The sequence below is a fragment of the Barbus barbus genome (assembly GCF_936440315.1).
Source record: "Barbus barbus genome assembly, chromosome: 10".
Classification (NCBI taxonomy): Eukaryota; Metazoa; Chordata; class Actinopteri; order Cypriniformes; family Cyprinidae; genus Barbus; species Barbus barbus.
In genome coordinates, this window is record NC_136738.1 from 27244542 (window position 1) to 27271285 (window position 26744).

The 26744-nt window shown below is 37.5% G+C and overlaps 1 protein-coding gene across 1 annotated transcript in view; it reads right to left on the reverse strand.

Annotated features, from left to right (window-relative positions):
* LOC306876429 (SEC14 domain and spectrin repeat-containing protein 1-like) overlaps positions 1-17864 on the reverse strand; it is a 34275-nt gene extending 16411 nt beyond the window's left edge. The window contains exons 1-6 of the mRNA XM_079427575.1: positions 17758-17864; positions 15978-16052; positions 14791-14876; positions 12816-12924; positions 11396-11486; positions 9508-9621 (exon numbers count right to left, since the gene is read on the reverse strand). Of these exons, the coding sequence (XP_079283701.1) occupies positions 9508-9621; positions 11396-11486; positions 12816-12924; positions 14791-14845 (369 nt within the window). The 5' untranslated portion in view covers positions 14846-14876; positions 15978-16052; positions 17758-17864. The remainder of the gene's footprint in view (positions 1-9507; positions 9622-11395; positions 11487-12815; positions 12925-14790; positions 14877-15977; positions 16053-17757) is intronic.
* Positions 17865-26744: the final 8880 nt, after the last annotated feature.

A 26744-nucleotide genomic window follows, 5' to 3' on the forward strand; every position in this document is an offset into this window, starting at 1 on the left:
TAGGCTGTAAGAATCTGAAAATGGAACTCGTAAGCAAAAAAAGTTTTGTTTGGCAGTATACTTTCAACCAAAAGAAGGCGATTCAAGTCGAGCTTTATGTTCAATTTGCAATGCCAATTTGTCACGTGGTGGCAAGTAGAGCCCTGCGCGGGACTGTTTTCTTCATCCCGCGCCCGCCGAATTTCTGACCATTACCGCCCGCTCCCGCAACGTGTGTGTTACACTCCCGCCCGCTCCCGCAATATGTATGTCCACTCCCGCCCGCACCCGCAAAACTCTGAGAATTTATTCTCGCACGATAATAGAGATGCATTGATTTTGTGTCTTCTCCCGTCCCGCAGGAAAAAAAAAACGTATTGTATTGCTATTATTAAAGAGATTCATGTTTGTTCCTTTCCCTGACCTGCATGTATTCTGACGCACTGGTAGGGAAGATGAATATAGCCTGGGCTATCGGGGACATCTAAAATGCTTAGGCTACCGCGCGTTTCTTTAGACTTCAAATACTTTGATTTTGTTGACAATGACATCATGTCGCTAGGTTAGCCGCCCATTCCAGCCCGCAGCAAAGTTCAAACCGCCCGCTCCCGCGAGATTTGCGTTGGGTCCCGCGGGATGCGAGTAGGATTCGGTATTCGGTTTCGGATTCGGCCGAATCTTAAACAGTGGATTCGGTATTCGGCCGAACCCCAAAAATCTGGATTCGGTGCATCCCTAGTTTAAATACTTAAGTATTATAACAATATCTGACAATAATAAATACATTATTATTAATAAAATTATTTATAAAGATGAATAACTGGTTTTGACTGGCTTACATAAAATAGCACAGTGTAGGAGACCGATGCCCCTCACACCACTCAGCGGTCTTCCTTTTCAGATAACCAGCTTAAATCAATCTTTCATGTCTATTTACATATTTAATTAGTATGTAGCCATGTAATAAGCAGAACAGAAGTACAATCAGCTGGTCATTAATACAAAACAAAACCATTTACAGCTGCCAAGAAGTGTAACAACTTGGTGCATTAAGATGAGAACGAGGCTCATTAAATTAGAATTTAGAGACGGAAGCTTATGTTATGCTTTAAATACAAATGCTAATCATTACTATGTCTGTGCTTGATGTATGCTGTCTCAGAAATGATGAGACCCCTCCGCCCTGCACTTTGGTGTGTGGACAGGAAAAGAGACAGCACAGCTGTCTTTACAAATATGTTCAGCTGACTCATCACACGGGACGGAGGGACAAGGCCTCGCTGCAAACAGATCCGGCCTGCGTTCCAGTGTAGAGGAGAGAGGGAAAAATATTTTGGATTCATAATATCTGGTGCATTACTCACAGGATGTCAGGGGCGTGTTTGCCTCCGCCTGGGACAGTTCGAGAAAAAAGCCTCTTCAAGCATGAGCCACAGTGAGGTTTGTTTCATGTCAGTTTCTCAAATTCTCTCTAACAGGAGTTCTTGCATCTAAAAAGCCTTGTTTTGAGCTGTGAAGTGTCCGTGGCAGATACTAAAATGCAGTTCGAGCATAAAGGCATTTGAACTGTATTTCGTCTTATCTCCTTTTGCCATGACATCACTGCACACCCACAGGTAAATAAAATTGACAAATGCATACAACAACATTTCAATAGTAAACATATAAAGAAAAAAAATAAATAAAATAATAAAAAGCGATAATTATATCCTTTGCCGGAATCCCAGCCCGGTGGAGTCACATGGTAGAGTCGATGGTCTTTAAAAACCATCTGCTCACCAAACTTTTAATCTGTCCTTTTAATTAAAGTAATGTGTGCTCTTTGAAATCCTCCTCACGCACAGTGACCCTGAGCTCAGGGACGCAACAGCTTGGACGTGTGCCAGCGGTGCCCTCACATCTGCAAGGTTAGCTGGAGGAGATTAAACACTGCGTCTGCTAAAGCTCTGATCAATACAGTCCCCTAAACGAGCTCGCGTTCTGGTTACTTTGCAAGTGTATATAACACAATTTTTAAAATGCACAAGCAAAAACAGAAAAAATGCTGCGCACAGGTGCATAAAACAGAAGGGGAAAAATTCGAAATTCCTAAATTTTGGGGTCAGTAAGATTTTTTTTTTTTATAAATTCTTTCATTTCAGCAAGGACGCATTAAATTGATCGGAAGTAGAGAAGAAATTTGTAACATTTGCAAAAGTTACTTTTCAACTAAATGCTGTTATTTTTAATTTAATCCAAGAATTCTGCGAGAAAAAAAAAGTATCAGTTTTCACAAAAAGACAAAGCAGCACAACCGTTATTTAACACTGATAATAAGAAAGGTTTCTTCAGCACCAAATCAGCATATTAGAGTTTCGAACATATCATGTGACACTGAAGACTGGAGTATTGGATGACAATTCAGCTTTGCAATCACATGAATAGATAACATTTTAAAATGCATTTAAATAGAAAAAGCTATTTTATATTGTAAAAATATTTCAAATAAATGCAGCTTTGGTAATAACAAGAAACGTCTTTCAAAACAAAACAAAAATCCTACTGACCCAAACATTTGAGTAGTAGTGTTTAGTTAATTTATTTCTAATGAGAAATAACAGAGTAATAATTCTAAAATAAAATATTTACTGAGCAGAGTGGCTGATATAATGTGCATTCATGTATTACAGCAATAAAGTTTTACATAAGCTTAAAATTAATCTAAATAGTTCATCCAAAAAAAAAATTTTAAGTTGTATTTACATATATAATATGCTAGTCACTCTCAATGACTGCCAATACAGTCATCAGCTAATGCAATGCGATACAAAATGTCAAAACTGACCTGGTTGATAAATAAATCAATGGGTCAAGATCTGGCTGGTTAGCAGGATGCACTTAGCCGCTGCTGGCAGATGTCAATAAAACAACTACTGGCTGAAAAAGCAGCCTTTTGTCACTGAAGGCCTTGCTCTTTCAGCAAGCAAGGTATGAATCAAAAATGAAAATTCTGCCAGACAGCATATTCCAGGTATCACAGACCTCTTTGATATCGGCCAATTTCTATCAACTCCCTTTGTTTTAAAGTAAAGTGAATCTCAGCATCAGCATCTTGAACTCCTTAAAGGAAATAAAAATCAGCAATAAGCATAAAAAAGTGCAGTCCAGTAACAGATGGTCCTATGGACCCTAAGTGGCAGTGAAAGAGGATCCACTTATTTAATAAGGCCTCTGGGTCTTTCCCTTCCCATATGCTCACTTATGCCTAGCCAAGCATCAGTGATGAAGATGTTCTTGGGCAGAATGATTAATGCAGAGCGTACGGTCCTCGTGCACCTCAGCCACACGTACAAAACCCTCATTCAAGTATGGATCCTCATTCCTCAAGTAGGTCAAGAGTATGGTAATGACCGTTTTCACTAGTCTCCGTATTCAAGCCTTCACTTCCTAATGCTGATACACTGACCTCCATTCAGCCAAAACTGTGCCATCTGGTAGTTGTAAGCAGCTAGAGGGGCCTGCTGGCCCAGATCACAGCGCAAACAACACAATGACCCCAACAAACATATACATACAGAGGTTTCTATTTAGGAGACAGTGGTTTGACTGTCCTTCTAAACACGTCATCCAGCTCTTGGCAGGATCCGTGTGATGGTTTCCAGGCAACATGGCTTTATTGGTTCATACCCAGTGAGGGCACGGAGCAAGACAGCCAGACAAATGAGTGTGGGGTTCGAGGCCAGGCCTCATCAGCGTACATACTATGCACGGCTGCGTACCGTAGTGCACATCTGCATGATCATGTTACGCTTATGTTTACATACAGCCCCATTTCCTGCTCCTAAAGTGCATGCCGGAGAGTTGGCCATTTAACACAAACGTCACCGGCTGTCAACTTCACCCATTTTCTTCATGGCCCAATTAGGAGGAAACATTGCAGTCTGCTCTAATTTATGGTTTTACGGGAGATATGATGAAATGGAGAGATCTATTAAAGTGAAGGTTCCAAACCAACCCGTTTGAAACAGTATATAGGGATTTAAACACTTACTACATGCTTAAAGCTGCAGTCCGAAACGTTTGGCGCTCTAGCGGTTAATAAACAGAACTGTGTGCGTGTTGCGGTAGAACACTGTAGCCGGAGCTACTTCTCTCTGTTCATGTCTATGACGAATCACACAGGTACCAGGCTACTCCGCAGTGGTACCTACCTGAACCAGTCTAAATATAAACACTTATTATAGGTGTACCGTGGTTATTCAGGACAAGCCAAAAACACAGTTTGGAAAATGGATTCATGGTGTATTCGCTTATTATATAAAATGTTGTACATTTTAAACACAAAAAGTAGTTACGGACTGCAGCTTTAATGTACTATTCATTAGGGATACATCAATAAAAATAAATACATACATAAAAAATACCAATACTAAGACAATTTTGAAAAACCTGAATATGCATTTTAATTGTAAATAATAATAGCAATATAATTTACATATCTATAATTGTGCTAAATATTCATATATGTAAATACAGTTTATTTTAAATATTTAAATTAAATAGTTATTGTTAAAAAAAAAAATTGTAGATTCTGCAAGTTAATCTATGAAATTATTTTGAGCTCTGCTAAAGATTCTATTAAATTTATGGAGTTATTAAAGAATAACTTTAAATGAATGCTGGATGACAGAAAAGGTAAAGTGAATGTGAAAATTATTTGAACCAACAACAACCAAGTCAGAAATCATTTCAATGTCATGGGGGTCATAAATAAATAATTAGAGAATTATTATAAATTAATTAATTTCGAACATCACAATTGGACTCCAAAAGAAAAAAAATATAAAAAAAATAAAATACTGAAATGCAGTTTCCCGTATGATTAATTCAGACATGCCCAGATGTGCTGCATGACCTTTAAAGCCCTAAAACTGCTCTGCAAACCTTATTCCCCTCACAACACCACTCTATGAGCCCTGACAAATAAATGAGAAGGGAAACCATTGTATTAGTGTCAATAACAAAAGCATAGTCTCACAGTGAAGCCCCAGACCACTGTAAATGAAGATGTCCAGCTTCTGTATTTGGAGTTTCATTATTCACAGGGAATGCAAGCGCTAAACAGCGCTGTTAGATCCAGTGTGAAGAGCTTGAATTCAGCGATGAACACAAATGCTTCGGTGATTTAAACTAGTTCATAGCCAAACAGGAGAAACACTGTGTGCAACGAGACGGTCAGAAGGCTTTTCAATCTACACATCGCCATCATTTACCATGGATTTACTGTCGTAACACTCACTGCACATGGTATTGTGGCAGAAATGTGGGATATTCACATTGAATTTTATTACAGGAGTAATGGTATATAATTATAGTGCACATATTTGTGATGAAGCTATAGCATGTGTTCATTTATACAGAATGTTTTTAGACTACTGTTTTTCATACAAACAGGCTACCTAGTAATATTTTTAAAACAGTAATATTAAAACAGTAATATTTTTATCATGGTATTGAGGTGCTATACGTGTAGTTTTAATTGTGTTTATCATGATTTAAATGTATGCTTCTATAGGAGATCATAAGCTTAATAAAAAAAAAAAAAACTTGGTCGAAATAACTTTAACCATATAAAAGGGAGGTTGGTACAATTTTTACAGATGTTACTGATTTTAAAAATGAACAAAAAAAAAATTACCTCTGCATCCTAACTCAAGCTACTATCAAATGTGCATTTCTAAGAGACAAAAAAAAAGTTATATATAATTAATATTATCAGGCAACCCAAACCTGTTTCTTGATTTGAAACAATATCACTCATTGTATGCAGAAACTAATTAAGAAATTAATTTTTCCATTTAGATATTTATTTTAAGGAAGATTAGCAAATGGAGCAAAATTCTGGCTTTAAACTTGAAAGAAATAAAGATTTGACATTTATTGTGATAATTATCGATATCGACGAAATGATCGTGATAATTTTTTTACAGCCCTATGCACAGTTATACAAAGTGATGATGCAGTGGTCTGATGTATATGGAAATTACAGTGGAACCATTCTAAATAAATAAACAAAACAAAAAAAAGTTTATTTAAATGAGTGCTGAAATTGCTGAAATGAAAAAAATCATCAATAACATCAGCATGTCCAAACTTGGAAGTGGAAGTCTTATCCTGTTTATTTTGTGGCATTTTCCTCACAACTTCAATGTTTTACGTAAATAGTTTATTTAAAAGGTACCATTTCCTGTACAGCTGTTTTGGACAATATGTATTGTGAGGTCAATGTACAAATAAAACTGATGCAACAGTGTCTGTATACATTTGCGGTTCCAACATCTAACCAATCGGACCACAAGATACCACTCAACATGCTACTGCAACAAGTCACAAAATGAAAATTTGAGGAGTTGAAAAATAACACAATTATTAAAGATAAGTCAAAGTGTAGCTCTTTGTCAAGTTGATTCTTTATCGTCTATTTTCTATCTTAAAAACAATTTTATACACTATAATTTTCGTTTCTATAACGTGTGAATATATCCCCTGCAGCATTCTAAAACAAAACCAATCAGAGCGCATTATCACTAGTTTTATTTTGATTTCTCAAGTCTGCTATTAGCTTATAGCCCGTTAGCATCAGCAGCGCGGCTGCCGCTAATCTCGCTTAGACTGCTAATACTCTATTCACACACATTATCATTGTTTCACTGTTACTTGCTTAAACGGAGAGCCGCGTTGGAAACATCCCGGGCTGACGCTCACAAGTCCGGGGTAAAGTATACAGCACGCTGCTAACACTCCCACCACCTCTACTCCGTGTGTTTCTCTGCACAGACCCTGTGCACCCAGGACGCGATCTTCCCAGATGTCCTTCACTCCGGCGTCGGGACGCCACGGACCCTGGGTGCACCAGCAGCGGAAGACGCGAGCCAGGCCCCGGGCGACGACCTCTCCGCCGACGGACTTCGAGATCTCCACCCGGAACCGCTTCGCTCCCCTCTGCGAGACGCAACACGACGCTGTGATCGCCGGAGACTCCATCATCCGGCATGTCCATGCTACGTTAGCTGAAGGTAAAGTGCACACTCGCTGTTTCCCCGGTGCTCATGTTCTCGATGTTTTTGCGCAGATACCCGCGATCCTGAAGGGCGACGAGAGCATCGGTGCTGTCGTGCTGCACGCGGGGGTTAACGACACCAAGCTGTGGCAGACGGAGACACTGAAGAGGGACTTCAGGAGCCTGATCGAGATGGTACGCAGCACATCGCCCACGACGACGATCATCATGTCAGGACCGCTTCCCACGTATCGACGAGGACACGAAAGGTTCAGTAGACTTTTTGCTTTAAACGAATGGTTATTCTCATGGTGTAAAGAACAGAAACTGCTCTTCGTTAATAATTGGAATATTTTCTGGAAGCGTCCTAGGCTTTTCCGTGCTGACGGCCTGCACCCCAGCAGAGTCGGAGCGGAACAACAGAAATACAATATCAAATGTAGATACTGCGTCTAGTATTTCAGCTTCATTCTTCACACCCAAAGAAAAACTGCAGTGCTTTACAACTATAGGACAGGAAGAGCTAAATAAACTTATCAGTGCATCTAAACCAACAACGTGTAAATTAGATCCTGTACACACTAAACTACTGAAAGAGTTGTTACCTGTAGCAGAAGAACCGCTTCTCAATATTATTAACTCATCGTTATCTGTAGGTCACATCCCAAAACCATTCAAGCTGGCGGTTATGAAGCCTCTTATTAAGAAACCACAACTAGATTCTAATGAACTGGCCAATTACAGACCCATTTCAAATCTTCCGTTTATGTCTAAAATTTTTGAAAAAGTTGTGTCTGCTCAATTGTGTTCCTACTTGCAAAAAAAATTATCTCTATGAAGAATTTCAGTCAGGTTTCAGGCCTCACTATTGCACAGAAACTGCACTTGTTAAAATTACAAATTACTTGCTTCTTGCTTCAGACCAAGGCTGCATCTCATTGCTAGTATTACTTGATCTTAGTGCTGCGTTTGACACTATAGACCATGACACACTCATAGATCGATAACAAAACTATACTGGTATTCAAGGGCAAGCTTTAAGATGGTTTAGATCCTACCTGTCCGATCGCTACCACTTTGTTCATTTAAATGGAGAGTCATCTCAATTATCACCAGTAAAGTATGGAGTACCACAAGGATCTGTCCTAGGTCCTCTGCTATTTTCAATATACATGTTGCCCCTTGGTAATATTATTAGAAAATACGGGATTAGTTCTCATTGTTATGCTGATGATACTCAACTATATATCTCAACAAGACCAGATTAAACTTTTCAACTAAGCTAATAGATTGTGTAAAAAATGTAAAAGATTGGATGACCAATAATTTCCTCCTATTAAATTCAGATAAGACAGAGATATTACTTATTGGACCAAAAAACAGTACACAGAATCTCTTGGATTACAATTTGCAACTAGACGGATGTACTGTTACATCCTCTAAAGTCAAAAATCTGGGTGTTATATTAGACAGCAACTTGTCCTTTGGAAATCATATTTCCCATGTTACAAAAACAGCATTCTTCCATCTTAGAAACATTGCCAAGCTTCGAAACATGCTACCTGTTTCGGATGCAGAAAAGCTAGTTCATGCATTCATGACCTCTAGACTGGACTATTGTAATGCACTGCTAGCTGGTTGTCCTGCATCTTCAATAAACAAGCTACAGATAGTCCAAAATGAAGTGGCTAGCTATTACCAGGTCAAGAAAATATGATCATATAACCCCAATTTTACAGTCTCTGCACTGGCTACCTATTAAGTTCCGTATCATTTACGAAATATTATTACTTGCCTATAAGGCCCTAAATGGTTTAACTCCTGCGTACCTAACTTGTCTTCTACCACGCTACAATCCAACCCGCTCCCTGAGGTCGCAAAACTCTGGACTTTTGGTAGTACCTAGGATAGCAAAGTCCACTAAAGGAGGTAGAGCTTTTTCACATTTGGCTCCCAAACTCTGGAATAGCCTTCCTGATAACATTCGGGGTTCAGAGACACTCTCTCTGTTTAAATCTAGATTAAAGACACATGTCTTTAGCCAAGCATTCACATAATGCATTTTATAATCTTGTACTGCAGTTATATCTGATCAAATGTACATTATTATTATTCTTTAGCTTGGGTTGAACAAATACTTTTTGCTTAGATGGAACAGTAGCTACGCTAATGACGTCTGTATTTGTTTCTCTGTTTCTGTCACGGGATTAACATCCCGTGGTAACTAGGAAATACAGAAGCTTCAGTCTGGATCCAACCCTTAAATGATCTGAGATGACCGAACACCTGAGAAAAGATAATGCCAACCCCTCAGAGGACCTCAGAGGATGCCAATGCTCAGTTAAATATATTAAGGTTCTGCAATATATAAATATATTGTGGAAACTTAATTTCCAGTAGAGCTGCTTTGCAACGATTTGTATCGTAAAAAGCGCTATACAAATAAACTTGAACTGTCCACTAAAACAAAACACCTCCAGTATACTTACCTCAAAGCCAAGCCTGTCCTTCTCCTTCCAGAAGCAGAAATGAGTCACTTTTTTGTCCCAGAATTCATCAGGTTTCACCACACAGACAAGAGAGACCTCAGCTGGGATCACATTCTGAGAAAAAAAAAAAAAAAAAAAAAAAAAAAAAAAACAGTTCACACTCCTGCTCCAAATAACAAACAAATAAGATAAGAGCTGCATTTTCTTTTTATTCAACAATAGCTATGGATCGATCATTGATATACAGATATAAAAGGAGACAGAGGTAACACAAACCTCAACTAAAGTTAAAATCCCCTGATGAATTCTACTGAAACTCCCGGTCTAAAGGACAGTTTGCCATTCTCATACTGTCATATGTCCTAAAGCTCACAAACGGCGAAAAGGCTTAGAGATAGAAGCACTGCATTCTATTTTTTAATCACATCTGTAAGGTCTGTTGAAATGAAGTTACCGGCACACAGCAAACGTACAACGCACTCAACTGAAAACTGCAGGTCATGCCGGGGGCACGTCAAGCAGAGAACAGGGTGAGGCTTTGCCATCTCCACCACCAACAGTCTAAGCTAAATTACACAAATCTACAAGGTAGAAACCCCTTTCACATGTTAAAGGATTCAGGAGCTTTCTTTGGCAAATCAATGTGGCAATTTATGATAAAATAGTTCATATGCTGCATTCTATTCAAAGTGTAACAAGGTCTTGTTTTTGTTCCTCAAACATACTCAATAAATTCAATAGCAGCTTTCAAATCAGCAATACAATCAAATTAATAAAAATCCATCCCAAGGCTGAAGCTAATGCTGTTTTAATGTTGCCTTCAAGCTGCTGTTCCCTTCAGGAAATCTAACGCCTGAAACAAAATGCATGTGTTTGTATGCCAACAGGGGTCTTTTTAATAATTAAATTGCTAAAAATGCACTACCGTTCAGTTTAGGATCTTTGTACAGTACAACACTTGTTATTACAAGTACAATCAGTACAATTGTTATTACAAAAATACAGTAATAATAATATTATGAAATATTACAATTTAAAAATAACTGCTTGACTATATTTTAAAATGTCATTTATTCCTGTAATGCAAAGCTGAGTTTACACCAGTCTTCATTGTCACGTGATCCTTCAGAAATCATTCTAATAGGCTGATTTGCTGTTCAAAAACTTATTATAAATACTGAAAACCGTTTGTTTTCAAATCATGATACATCATGTACTTAAAATAGAAATCTTTTGTTACATTATACATATCTTTACGGTTCCTTCTGATCAATTTAGCGCATAATTGCTGAATAAAAATATCAATTTCTTTAAAAACATTCCTAAGTTTTGAACAGTAGTGTAAATTACAGTCATGCTAGTGCCGATGGCCGATAGTGAAATAAGTTACTTTTATCGGCCGATACCGATTGTTGGCCGATACATCGGTGCATCTCTAGCCATAATACAAAATAAAAGCCTAAGTTTACAGCAGCAATTCAGTGGTGTCTCCCGTAAACAGGGGAAAATAACAGGGCAGAACAAGCATCCATTCTGTTCAACAAAGCTCAGTCAATGATTTCCAACAACACAATGTCCTCTACAAAACCAGGGAAGGTCGCCAACACACACAACCGCATGGGCTTCTCATAATAGCACTCGAATGAAATCTCATTATTTACAGGTATTGCTTCAGAAGTGACTTGTGATTAGTGATTAGAGAGGAGTTAAGCACTCATTAAATAATCACCACAAATATTAAATGGGGTTCATTAGTGGGAGGAAAAAAACTAAAAAACAAAACTAGAACCAGATGTCAAAGAAACAAGAACATACGTTTCACATAAACTACTTCTCCCTCGCTGTTTTCTGCCAAACAAAAACAAAACCCAAAAATCTATTTTCCTACCTGCAACATCAGAACAACAGTCTTCACTATATTCCACTGAGACTTCCTGCCGTCGACGATGACTGTAAAACCACGAGCTTTGCACTTCTCGCTGTAGAGAATACATGTTGTCAGTCCATATACAATGAATCAATTACAAAGACTCCATTGTGGCTGTGTTGTTAAACAGACTCATTTGTTTGTTCTGTGGTGGCATTTTAAAAATGAATAAAACTGAGTTTGTGAGAGTCACAGATTGCAAGAAACATGTATTCAATCGTACACTTACTATTTTGGTTTGTAAAAAAAAAAAAAAAACTTTTTAGGGCTGAACAATACTTCTTTTCATTCTTTGAGGGAAGAGAACAGCCAACTCACCCTGTAAAATGCCTCTAAAAATGTCACCAGAAAGTAATTTGGAGAAGGTCACTATAAAAGCATTGAAAAAAGGGACTACAGAACCAGTGGCGGTCTTACTGCCAGCAGTCATGTGAGGCTCGACTGTCAGACTTTAACTTTAACTTAATAGGATCAGATTAAAGCAATATATACCTTCATTTTTACTATGGCTAATGTACATGAAGCACATGCTAAGTACCTAAACATTTTTCTTAAGTAAAAATTCCATTTTTACTAATATTAACCAACCAAATTACATTGTTACTAATATCAGACTTCTATTATTTATTTGTTTCATTAATGAATATTTAATTGTTCACACGCATATTTTTACAACACTTTTTTTAAAACCAAATAATGCTCAGCTCATCTTTAAAACACTAATAATCAAATAACACTTAAATATTAACATTAAACAAAATTAATATCCATCTCTAATATCCATTTTCATAGTATACATACTATAAATTATTATAAAAATGCAATGACTGATTCTAAATCGTAGTCTTTAAAAGTTTAGAACTATAGTAAATAAATATAAGTAAATCTTTGATTTTCACTGATTTCTGCCAAATTATTTTAACAAACTCCAGCAACAGCAATGATAAAATAACTGTTTAATAAATATATTAATCAACCACAAAAATTAGAAAACAATTATTATTTATATAGCCTGTGGCTGCAAAACAAAACAGCAAATTGGTATGAATACAGAATGTGCATGTTTATCCAGTGGTTTAGGACATGCTTCATCCAATCAGAATTTAGAATCAGCAAAATCTTTCCAGAGCCTTGGAGCCTAAGAGACCTTGAAAGGTCTGGAGAAATCAATAAAAACATTTAAGTTCTAACCACAGTCTGACTATGAATTATGGCCACTTTCCATTCCATGCTTGAATACTGTAAGAGTGTGCATTATAATTACAGTGATCAGATTAATGCTCCATTTCTGCTCTCAGTGCTTTGACAGATGCTTGATATACAGCCTTTGCAATGGAGTAATACATTAATTTCAAGAAAGGTTTCCAAAGCTGTGTTTTACCTGGGAATACCCAGTAGGTAATCCAGGGTGGCACTGAGCTCCTCCATGCTGGTCTGTTCGGTGCACAGTGGGATGGTCAGGATCAAACCACTACGCCTGTCCTTGCCTCCTGGAAAACCAAACAGGCCGAGTCAAGAAATATGCAGACAATCCAGCAGCACAGAGTGAAATATGATGTACAAATGGAAAAAGAGTGTCAGAGTGTGAGGCTTTAAGGAAAAGACTGGAAAAAAAACATTACTGAAGTAATACAAAAAGCTATTGGAGGAGTAGAGCCTCGTGACATCCTACAATTAATTCACAGTATGCCAACTATGGGAACATGCACCGTTTCAAGGACACCAAGCATGAAAAGCTTCAGTAATTCCTTTCCTAAAAGCTTTTGTTATCCAATTTTGTGCAAAAATAAATACTGTTGAGGCACGGTGCATCTCAACAAAATGATAGAAATTCAAATAACTTATAATAGTCCATTTTGCCAATGTCCTTGTTGACATGTAAGTGGCATTCAGAAGACTTTTTATTGAAGCAAGAACTATGCTGACACAAAAATACAACGATTAGGCTACGATAACGGACAAAGTAGCCTCATACCCTGATAATACTGAATTTTGGAAGGCATATAAAATAAGATACCAAAAGAACATACAAGTGAAAGCAATTTTTCCACATGTGGCAATGCTGTCAGAGATGAGGTCTAAGGGACTTTGCATGTTGAACCGTTGTGGCAGTTGCAATGTAGTTTTAGTTGATATAGAACAATTTAAAAACTATATGTGAACCTGGACCACAAAACCAGTCTTAAGTCGCTGGGGTATATTTATAGCAATAGCCAAAAATACATTGTATGGGTCAAAATTATTGATTTTTCTTTTATGATAAAAATCATTAGGATATAATAATAATTCGTTACATTTATATAGCGCTTTTCTAGGCACTCAACGCGCTTTACATAGTAAGGGGGGTATCTCCTCGTCCACCACCAGTGTGCAGCATCCACCTGGATGATGCGACGGCAGACATAGTGCGCCAGAACGCCCACCACACACCAGCTTACTGGTGGAGAGGAGACAGTGATGAAGCCAATCAGTAGATATGGGAATGGTTAGGAGGCCATGATGGTCAGAGGCCAATGGGCAAATTTGGCCAGGATGCCGAGGTCACACCTCTACTCTTTTTCGAAGGACATCCTGGGATTTTTTATGACTACAGAGAGTCAGGACCTCGGTTTAACGTCTCATCCGAAGGATATGAAGTAAAGATCATGTTTCATGAAGATATTTTGTAAATTTCCTACTGTAAATATATCAAAACTTAATTTTTGATTAGTAATATGCATTGCTAAGACCTTCATTTGGACAACTTTAAAGGCAATTTTCTCGGTATTTTGATTTCTTGCACCCTCAAATTCCAGATTTTCAAATAGTTATATCTCAGCCAAATATTGTCCAATCCTAACAAACCACACATCAATGGAAAGCTTATGTATTCAGCTTTTGGATGATGTATAAATCTCAATTTCGAAAAAATAGACCCTTATGACTGGTTTTGTGGTCCAGGGTCATATATCTTTATTGTTAGCATTTCAGTTATCCTTGGTATGAATGGGACTTTGGAGTTCAGCTTGCGTAAATAACTAATAAAATAAAATAAACTACTTTCAATTATTTGCCCCCAAAAAATGCCTTGCTAACACTCTCTGAAACAAATATGAAAAGCAAACGGATGAAGAAAAATTATTTCAAAGCATCACTTGGCACGGTCCGTTTTATCGGATAGCAGCTTATTTCTGGCTCACCGCTATAGTCACATCTAATCATGAAATGCAAATAGAGTATTCACATCACGGCCTACACTGGAGAGGAGGGAGGCCTGCAGCAAACACTTTTCTGTAACGCCATGCTACATTAAAATCATGAATTCAACACTTAAGTTAGCATCAAATCGCAAAATACTTTGTATTACTGGAATTTACCTGACAGAAAGGCCAGCCTCTTCTTCAGCAAAGGCAGTATTTTGGAGGCCTCCATCCTGGAATGAGACTATTCTCTACTTACGCAGCTGCAAAAAGTTGACAACATAGTATTGTGTTAAGAACACATTGAAAGATAGATTATCCCCAAAAAATGTATTATTTTGTGTTCAGCAGAAGACTTATTCATAGAGGGCTGGAACAACTTTATGGTGAGTAAATGACAGAATTTTAATCTTTGGCTGAATTTATCCCTTTAAGACTTGGTTGAGATCATCTGTGATCATTTAGGGGTAAAATAACTGCATTTTCATGATTATAGCAGCAAAAAATCCCACAGAATGAATAGAAATGTGCCTATGACACATAATAATTCAATAAATACTCTCCAGGCAGATGTAACATGCAGTTCTTTGGCAGATTTTAAACACAATAACTGCTTTTATGTAAATTAAAGGAATAGTTTACCCTAAAATATGGACCACTGAAGATAACGCTATAATAAAAACATAAAATACAACAGCTTTGCATGAGGAACCAACCAATCAAAACTGAAGTCATTACTCACAGAACATCAAACTTGTCTTGACCGGTCATGATTTACTCAACCTCATGTTGTTTCAGACTTGTATCACTTAATTTCTTCTGCAGAACACGAAAGCTATTTTGAAGAATTTTGGCAAACAAATGGTTTTGGTCCATAAAAATGGAAGTCAACTGTAACCAATACATAGACAATTCTTAAAATATCTTATTTTATGTTCTACAGAACAAAGCCATACTGGTTTGGAACAACATGAAGGCGAGGAAAGAAAGATGACTTCAGAAGATAGCCAGGTTGTTTGGAGGGACTGTGTAAAGATTCTTCAATATTTCCCCATTATTATTTCATTGAAAAAAAAGAAATTTGGAACAACATTTGAGTGAGTAACTAATGTGAGTGAACTAATGTGAGCCAAGTCACTGCATTCTTGTTCATTTTTTTAATAAACACACAAGCACAATTTTAAACAAAACTCTTAAGCAACATTCACCACACCAGAAATACCAGAATGATACAAAAACAGACAAACTGGCAAAACAAGCAGAAAACTAGGTTAAATCACTATAATTAGGCAATTCACAGCATGATATCAGAGTCCTCAAATACAGTCTGATCTAGTTTTCAAAAAGCTGACAGTCTCACTCACCTTCAACAGCGATGCAGCACATCAAGTACATTCCATCTCATGCGATTCCCTCCTGGTCCATGATCTGCAAAGAGACTGAAAGATGCAGGAGAGGAGGAGGAGGAGAAAACAAGATGTGTGGAAGTTACAGATAGTGAGAGAGAATGAAAAAAAAAAATGACTCAGACCTTCTTAGGTGATTTGGATTCTGGCATCCAGTTTATAGCAATCACAGTTTGACCAATCAGAATACATCAGAATTAATTGGAGTGGTAAAGAACTTCACAAACTGCTAAGAATGGAAATGGTAATGCAAGCGTTCAATAATCAACCAGTAACAATCAATTGCTAGTAAAAGTCATACCAACTAAATGTCCATCAAAAAAGATTATCAGCAACCTCTTTAATGGCAATAAAAGATTTAGGGAGGATTGCAAAGGAAACACGGCTTGGCAAACTCATCTTAACATAAGCTGATGCACGGAAAAGTGCCACATCATTTAGAAAAGGACAGCTCAGCAGCGATTACAAGGTTTGCTGATGTGTCTGCAGGCCAGAAATGAGTGCAAGCAAAAAAAAAAAAAAAAGGCCTTTGGACTTTTAGGAGTATTACATTGCACTGCAGCGCAAAGAACTATGCAACCCACTGGCCAAACCCAATGCAAATGTCTGCCAATGCCCATGTTTGTGCAAATCTCTCCAAATGGTTCTAGGACATAATAATCATTCTGCAATGTCACTGCATACGCAAAACTGATTTCAACACCAACTTCAGCGTCAATATGTAAGAGGTGGCATATTTTGCATTTATAATTAATTAATTGGGTTGCTGCAACACTAAAAGAATAACAACTAATTCAACCGAAAAGGGAAAGCAAAAAAAGTATGACTTTTTAGGTCCATTAAGGATTGTGAAAGACTATCATGACACTTTCCCTCAGATTCTCATAGCTATAGCCTACTAAGTTACATCTGTTTTGTTTTTTATGTGAAGCAATGGAAGATTTCCATTTGATTTGGACTATCAAACTAAAGACGGGGGGAAAACATCACCAAAACCATCTTGATGGATGAATACTTTAAATAATTAAAGAAAGACTGACATTTTCTTTGCATTAAGATTATAATAAAGCATAATTATTTTAATTAAATGAAGAGATAGGACATGACATTCAGTCCATTTGTGCATGTCAGTGCAGCTCTATAAACATAAACTTGGGCAATTTAAACATTCAAATTCATACTGTGGTCTTTGAGACTCAATTCTGGACACATAAAGACAACAGTTGGCTAGTCCTGGGAATCAGTGGCTGGCCTCAAACCAACAGCTGGCTGAGAGTTGCAGGAATAAGAGTCGCTCGCGCTCTGGCGATCAGGCGCGAGACAAAGACGGGATCCACCTATATGGCCTACATATTATTATGATTACAGGTCATCTGCGCAGTGAAACAATACCCCTACTAACGACAGCGTACAAGGCCGGGGTGTCACGGGAAAATACATATTTAAACACAGTTTGGCATTCATTTCACATGAGCATGAACCATATTTTCTGGCAGCGTGCATGGCACGCGCGAGCCGCAGATCCACATGCAATGACCTATATTTCATTCTATGGAGGTTAATGCATGTCTAACATGAATGCGGTGCGTTTTGGGGTTGAATATAAGGACAATCCCTGACTAACTTACCTTAGATGAACGTCGACAATAACGCTGTGATTGTTAGCCCTGCTAAAGACGCGGATGCATGATCCAGCATCCTTAATCACATTCATGGATTATATGAAAAATAAAATTACCTTTCTCCGTATTGGGCCCCGGAGTCGATCTATGTTATTGATATTCGCCTTTGATAGCGAGAAGAGACTCGGCGTTGTGTTTTGTTAGAAAGGGGCTGGTCCTGTTCATATAGCTCCTCCCACATGACGGCGCAAGGAGTGTCTCACACTGTCATGGGCGGGGTCTAGAGTTTCTTTAAACACACAGTGCATCTTTTAAATAAATGATATTCGTGACCCTGGACTACAAAACCAGTCATAAGGGTCCGTTTTTTCGAAACTGAGATTTATACATGTATCTCTGACAATATTTGTAGGAATCTGAGGGTGCAAAACAAATCTAAATATTGAGAAAACTGCAGAAGCAGACAGTAGTGAAGTATTTTTTACTCTTCTTTAAAAGTGCTTTTCAAGTGTCTGTACTTCATCAAAGTGATTTTCTTTATATTTACTTCACCACATTCCAAAGCACAATATTGTACTTTTTACTGCACTACGTTTCATATTAAATTTCATATCATACTTAATTACATTAGAAATCTAGTACTTTCTTACATTTACTCAAGTAAAAGTACTTCAACGATTTACTGAGTACAACAAAGTACTACATTTTAAATGTTCTTAAGTATTAAGGGTAAAACAATATATATATATTATTATTTATGAAATGTAGTGCAGTAAAAAGTACAACATTATGATTTGGAATGTAGTGAAGTAAATGTTTTCCAAAGAAAACATTCAGATACTTTTTAAATTTACTTGAGTTTAGTAAAAATACTTCACTAGGAAAACTGCCTTTAAAGATGTTCAAATGAAGTCCTTAGCAATGCATATTACTAAGCAAAAATTAAGTTTTAATATATTTACAAAATATCTTCAAGGAATATAATCTTTATTTAATACCCCAATGATTTTTGGCATAAAAGAAAAAATTTATAATATTGACCCATACAGTGTATTTTTGGCTATTCCTACAAATATACCCATGCTACTTATAGCGCCATAGCATGCAAAATATTACAATACCAGCACAAAACCAAACATAAATTAGAGCAAAAACCCATGAAGTCGTGGTTTAATGTGAATTTAGAACCGCTAACTTGCATTATAACCCATTATAACCCATTATAACCTGCGGCAATAGTGTAAAAGTAGCCACGGGAGCGAATTAAGAATCACAAACGGCTGCATTCGGACTTATAGGCATTGAGGACACAACATCCTCAAGTAAGTAATTTTAACGAATGTTACAGTATTCACTGTAGCTGTCCGCTAGTACAAACATAGTTTTATCAGTCATTATCTGTGTATGCCATTGTTTTGCGTTTACTACAGTTCAGTGGATGCTGCTACAGAGCCAGTGCGACTGAATATGCAAATTAGCCCACGTAATTTGCATATTCATAGATCCGCCTATAGTAAATGAGGCAAGGGTGTTGAGTTACATTCAAGCTATTTTAAGGCATGAGAAAATTATTTTCACAAGAAAAAACATTTAAATATGTAATTTTGATGACCAAAGATAAGTTTTAAGGGATAAAATATTTGACTACAGGGGCACTTTAAGACCAGGGTCCAGGGTCGGATTGAGAGGAACGCTGACATCAAATGGACTATGCAAATTATGTATATTAGTATAATAAACATTAAGGTGAAGGACTCTTAAAGTGTATCAGTTTGTAGTCAAAGTAAGTTAGATTTTGGTATAGCCTACATTTTGCACCCTGGACCACAAAACCAGTCTTAAGTGTCAATTTTTCAAAATTGAAATTCATACATCATATGAAAGCTGAATAAATAAGATTTCCATTGATGTATGGTTTGTTAGGATCTGACAATATTTGGCTGAGATACAACTATTTGAAAATCTGGAATCTGAGGGTGCAAAAAATCGAAATATTGAGAGAATCACCTTTAAAGTTGTCCAAATGAAGTTCTAAGCAATGCATATTAATAATCAGAAATGAAGTTTTGATATATTTATGGCAAGAAATTTACAAAATATCTTCATGGAACATGATCTTTTCTTAATATCCTAATGATTTTTGGCATTAAAAAAAATTGATAATTTTGACCCATACAATGTATTTTTGGCTATTGCTACAAATATACCCCAGCGACTTAAGACTGGTTTTGTGGTCCAGGGTCACATACGTATTTGTTGGTCAAGTCAACTCTAGTCACCTTTATTTATATAGCGCTTTTAACAATACAGATTGTGTCAAAGCAACTTTCCAATATCAAAATAGGAAAATAGTGTGTCAATAATGTAAAATGACATGATTAAACACTCAATTTTCAGTTAAAGGCATTTCATTATTGAATTCAATGATGTCATCGTCCAGCTCAGTTCAGTTTAAATAGTATCTGTGCAATCAAGTCGATGATATCGCTGCAAATGAAGTGTCCCTAACTAAGCAAGCCAGAGGCGACAGCGGCAAGGAACCAAAACTCCCATCGGTGACCGAATGGAGAAAAAACCTTGGGAGAAACCAGGCTCAGTCAGGGGGCCAGTTCTCCTCTGGCCAGACGACCCAGTAGTTAAAGTCCAACTGCAGCAAAGTCAGATTGTGTAAAAGACTCAAATGGTTCCTGAGGTCTTGTCCCGATGGCCGTCTAGTTGACAAGGTCTTCAATGGGGATCTGTCTCTGGGGCTCATCTAGGTGTCCTGATCTCCGCTGACGTTCAGGGCTGTAGAGGTCATCTCTCAGTGCTGATCCAACATCTGATCTGGATACGTGCTGGATCGGGTGACTGCAGTGACCATCTGATCTGGATACGGGCTGGATCGGGTGACTGCAGTGACCATCTGATCTGGACACGGGCTGGATCGGGTGAATGCAGTGACCATCTGATCTGGATACGTGCTGGATCGGGTGAATGCAGTGACCATCTGATCTGGACACGGGCTGGATCGGGTGACTGCAGTGACCATCTGATCTGGACACGGGCTGGATCGGGTGACTGCAGTGACCATCTGATCTGGACACGGGCTGGATCGGGTGACTGCAGTGACCATCTGATCTGGACACGGGCTGGATCGGGTGACTGCAGTGACCATCTGATCTGGACACGGGCTGGATCGGGTGACTGCAGTGACCATCTGATCTGGACACGGGCTGGATCGGGTGACTGCAGTGACCATCTGATCTGGACACGGGCTGGATCGGGTGACTGCAGTGACCATCTGATTTGGACACGGGCTGGATCGGGTGACTGCAGTGACCATCTGATCTGGACACGGGCTGGATCGGGTGACTGCAGTGACCATCTGGTCTGGACACGGGCTGGATCGGGTGACGGCAGTGACCATCTGATCTGGACACGGGCTGGATCGGGTGACTGCAGTGACCATCTGATCTGGACACGGGCTGGATCGGGTGACTACGGTGATCTCGTAGTCACCCGATCCATTCTTCTAACAATGTAACTAGTACATCGGGTGTTATGGGAAGTGTTCCCGGTTCTGGTTGACCTAATTAATGCAGCCTAACAATCCTTTAACGGATTTGAATATTAGAAGCATATTAGAGTATTATGTGTAAGCCAGGTTAAAGAGATGGGTCTTTAATCTAGATTTAAACTTGGTGAATATATTATTTGGCATGCAGAATCTAGACCTTCATATGCCATCATCTGGCTTCTCTATTTTAAACCCAACACCTTTTTTTTGAATACTGGCTACTGACATTACACAAATGAGCTAGTATAGACTTGATAAATGAATTTGTGGTGTTCCATGGTTGCTGTTTTGTTGTCTCACTTTAGAGCATTACATTCTGTTTAATAAATGACAGAAATGTGTATATGATGGCTTCAAATTGTAAAAGATGTTTTAATAGTGTCTAATATTGAGAGGATCATACTTCTGCAGTCCAGTGAAATATCTCCTTAAATTACAAGACAAGCATATTTATAAATGTCACAAAGATTCCAAAGATATTGCATAAAGAACTGCATTCTTAATCGTTTGCATTGGAATTAAAAGTGTACATGTTTCATCTTTTCTGCGACCAGGTATCTGTTTTGAAGTATGAAATATATTGACATTTCAAATAAACCAACTAACATTCACTGCAAAGTGTAAACCCCATTCTTTCCTACAGTACATAGTTTTTATACAAGCCTACATTTATGCATATTTATGTTTCTTCATACCCTCTATCATCTATCTATAGTATAACTGACAAGCAGTCGAAAACCTCTGCTAAATGCTACTATAAAACAGACTTGATGCTGTGGATTATAAACAGTAATGCAAGTGGCATTTGTAAATTATTTTGTAGTGTATATGGGAAGCGTGCTAATTTGCATTGAATGCTACAGTGTCACTCCCATAATTTTAATAATAAACATAATATACAAACTAATGCATATGATAGAAATATAATGATTTAACTGATTAACAGAATCTAAATTCTCTTTAAGATGCATGAAAGGGAAATGAAGATAAGTGGGCTCACATCCTATGTTGTGTGGGTTCCAAAAATAGAAGAACATGGATAGATTCAGTTGCTATGGTAATAATATTAGCTCAGAGTAGCCTAATTATCGAGATTTGAAAAGGAGTAGAAAGATGCCACTAGATGGCTCTGTTTGCTCATTGAGTCACTACTGGAAACTGCTCTGGCTTGTCACTTGTGTCAATGAATCATTTCCAGCTTCGTCTACACCTGGGGTGCTTCTCAATTCTTATTTGTGCATCCTCGTTTCCTTTCCTTGCGTCCTTTCCTCGCATCTTAGCTCCACCCCTTCAGGATACGAGGGAAGGATGCACATAAAAGACGCGAGGATGGAGGAATTGAATCAAGTGAAATTATATATCCTCGCTCCCTTTAGCATCACTTTAGAGCGTCATCAGCTGCGCAAAATGGATCTGCCCTTATGTTGTTAAAGTTTGTTTTTTAAGACTTTCAAAATAAAGATTAATAAAGCAAGATGCCCTGTTGAAATATATGACATGTATGGTTTATTTAAATTGCAAAGGTAAAATATAAATGAAAAATTATTACAACAGATGAGAAGGGGGAGGAGAATTTACACGTGCGTCAGGTTTTTCGATGAAAAAGACTTCCGCATAGGATACACCTGTGTATCCTCGCTCATAGCTCCTTTGGAAGGCTCCTCACTCCTCGTTCCTCGCCTCCTCACGGTGCAATTAGAGAATTGAGATGTCCTTCAAGATGGCTAAGCTCGATCGGTTTCCGGGTCATAGGATGGAGGACGGAGGAGTGAGGAAGCGAGGAGGGATATTGAGAAGCACCCCAGGAGTCAGGAAAATTTTTGGACTAGAGACCTTTTTCTTTCATTTTTGGCTAATTAACTTTTCCACACACATACACACTGGTTTGCTATCCTTGTAGGGACTCTCCATAGGTATTGTCCTATCATAACAAACCACACATCAATGGAAAGCTCATTTATTCAGCTTTCAGATGATGTATAAATCTCAATTTCGAAAAATTGCCCCTTATGACTGGTTTTGTGGTCCAGGGTCACATACCGTATAGGCTACTTTAAAATTTTCACTGCTGTTCTAAAGATCTTTCTTTTCATCATTACCACAAACAAGCTACGCAGATATAAATCTTTGTAAATATGTCACACCTGGACATATTTGACTCTTCGGTTGAGATAAGTACAAATTTCCGCCATGACCAAACAGCTCTATTTTAGAAATCACCTTTGTCACGAAACTTTGAACAGGTTGTTTGGCCACTGGTGCATTTGATAAATACACTTTGTTGGCTTGAATTTCAATGATTTGGCGAGATAAAGTTGTTAGTCAAATAAAGCTGTTGGGCTGAATGGAATGGCGGTGGAAATGATACACAGTCACCACATTGAGACGGTTGCCACTGGATTACACAATGAGTTTTACTGCGGTAATGAGCAGATGCAGAGATACGTCCAGCTCAGTGTATTGTTCTCATGGCAGTGTGCAGTAATTGTGCTGATATGTAATTACTGCCTGTCACCCCAGGGGACAGTTTGACAAGAGCAGACTGGCAGGGCATCTGTGTTCCCCACACAGGGGTTTCTACTGGAACTCACATTGCAAGGACAGTGTGTCCAGCCACTATTAGAACTGTTTTCCTCAGGCATCAGTTAAATTGGATCTCGTCTTCTTTTGGATGCATGATTTACTGGTACTTTTTTATATCATTAATTTTTATTTTAAAAGGTCCTAGCTATTTTTAAGCAAAAAAACTTTAGGAATACAGAGAATTTGTGACCCTGGACCACAAAACCAGTCTTAAGTCGCTGGGGTGTATTTGTAGCAATAGCCAAAAATGCATTGTATGGGCCAAAATTATCAATTTTTCTTTTATGCCAAAAATCATTTTTGGGCACCAAGTAAAGATCATGTTCCATGAAGATATTTTGTAAATTTCGTATCGTAAATATATCAAAACTTAATTTCTGATTAGTAATATGCATTGCTAAGGACTTCATTTGGACAACTTTAAAAGCGATTTTCTTAATATTTAGATTTTTTTTTTTTTTTTTTGCACCCTCAGATTCCAGATTTTCAAATAGTTGTATCTCAGCCAAATATTGTCCAATCCTAACATAGAATATATGCATAAATCTCAATTTTGAAAAATTTACCCTTATGACTGGTTTTGTGGTCCAGGGTCACATTTAGTCTTTATACACTAAAATAAACCACTGTATCATGTATGCAAAGACATAAATGTAAATACAAACATCTTAAAGCAAAATATTTTGTCTATCTATCTATCTATCTATCTATCTATCTATCTATCTATCTATCTGTGTAGCAGCCTATTGTAAGTTTCTCAGTGAAGTTTGAAGGTATTTTGAAACCCTCACCAGATAACAGTAGACTAAATGCAGTCAACAGAGCCTCTGTCTGCCAGCATCCTGGCGACTTCAAATGGCCATAATTAATAGCAATTATGTGGCTCAGTCATCACCCCATCAACAGCATATTTTAGTGTATTTTCAGTCAGTTGTGAATTAGCATGCTAATAGGTAGCAAAGAAAATTAATTACATAACTGCGATGCGAGAATGCAATGTCCATACATGGATTTAAGCACATGGTACGAGTTCTGGGAATATCTTTTTTAAGTTTGTAGCTATAAGAGACAGTATGAAAGGACGGAGACGGTCCATTAGTAAGTGAATATAGAGAGAAATCATTACACTAATTATGGCGGCTGTAGCAACACATTCTCGTTCAATCCCAGTTTTGATAGATGTTTTAATAGAAGTGGAAGCCCCGTCTTACAGGCAGCTAAATGAGCCTTTTTGGGGTTAAAAGAACGAATCACATTTTTATAGCTGTCTGTTTGTTTGTAATAAATTCTATTTCTATTTAATGTTTTGTAGTCTTGCCCCAATTAAGAAGCTAGATTGGCACTAAACTGGAGTATAATATCTCTACCCTTGGTTGTTTACCAAGATGATTGTCAATGACTTACCTTAAAATTGATCTTTGTTGTGTATGCAGACGAAACGTCATTTGTTTACAACACTTCTAGTCATGTAGAACTAGAGCCTTTATGAGTACAAAGTTTCTGCAGTCTCATGAGATTCCAATTTATCTTACAAATCTAATTTACAAAAATAAATTGGAAATTCACAAACAAGTCTGAATGAAATCAATTCATCCTGTAAATAGATGGTGTGTTGGGACTTTCAGAAGAAATGTAATGTAGTTTGGCACTGGATTATAGGTCATTTTATGTAGAAAAACTAGTATTGATCAGTCTTGCCAAGCAAAACTAAGACTTAATGACAAGCAAGCTGTTTTGAGAATCCAATACAATCATTTATTTTGCCACATGACAGATGACTGTTGATTTATATAGGGAATGTATATTAACTCTGGTAAAAGTTACTAGCTGGTTTGTAGCGTTGGAAAACTTGATGAGACCCTCAACAAAATAAAATTTCATAAACACTGCTATCTTATAGCTTTATTGCTGTGAAGCACATTTATGGTGTGATCTGAAGCAGAGCTGACTGATGTTTATTAGTAAAGAGCCCTTGTAAAAATGTTAAGTGTCTTACTGCAGTAAGTGACAGTGAGCTTGATTTACACTAACAGCCCTATAGTCAGTGTACTTTAGTTCGTTAACATTTTGGCACACAAGGATTTCGAGAGTGCTTGTCAGAGAAAAGCTGAATACAAGTAATTTCAAGTTGTGTAGGCTGTGCTTGTAGCAGAGAGGAATCGTTAGTATGAAATGAGTTGTTATAAAAGCAGCATTATGTCACAAAGTGTGGACTCAGATTTGGGCCGTTTGGGACAGGGCCACAGATGATTTTCCAGAGAAAAATACCTCAGTATTATCACACGCGCCTCAACATGTGTTCGCAATTGCTTTGATACCAACACAATATAATAATACTCAATATACAATCTGAAAATGATCGAGATTTTGACGGTAAAAGACAGTAAAATTGCTACAGTAAAATCCTGTTCATTGGTTAATGGTATTGCCTCACTCTTTACATTGAAAAACTGAAATAGAGCTAATAGTACATTGCAGAGTAATTTTACAGTAAAATACTGTTAAATGTAGTTTATGAAAGTGAAAAAGAACATCTTATAATTTACAGTGAAAAACTGTGTGACAGCTCACATTTGATGGTTTTGATGGACAGTTAAAATAATGTTTACTGCATTGTTTTAGTGTCATGTTGCCATGATGGCGTTTTGTATTTTTGAGTATAACACCGTATAACATGTTTTAGTATATCTCAGTTTGTAAAAAAGCTACTTACAATGAACTTTGATCGTTTGTATTTCTACCACCTGTGTTTCTAAGGTGGTTGTCAGCATAAAAACAAATTTTAGTAATTTTATTTGGTTAACATTATTTCAGTTAATGAAATATACTGTGATTAACCGTAAATTATGGTTCAATCTGTATTTTGAACCCAAATGTTTCTCATAAGATTCTCTAAAGAACAAATGATTCATCCGAAGAAATTTTATAGCCTTGTATGCTTTCTACATGCCAGTAATTGAC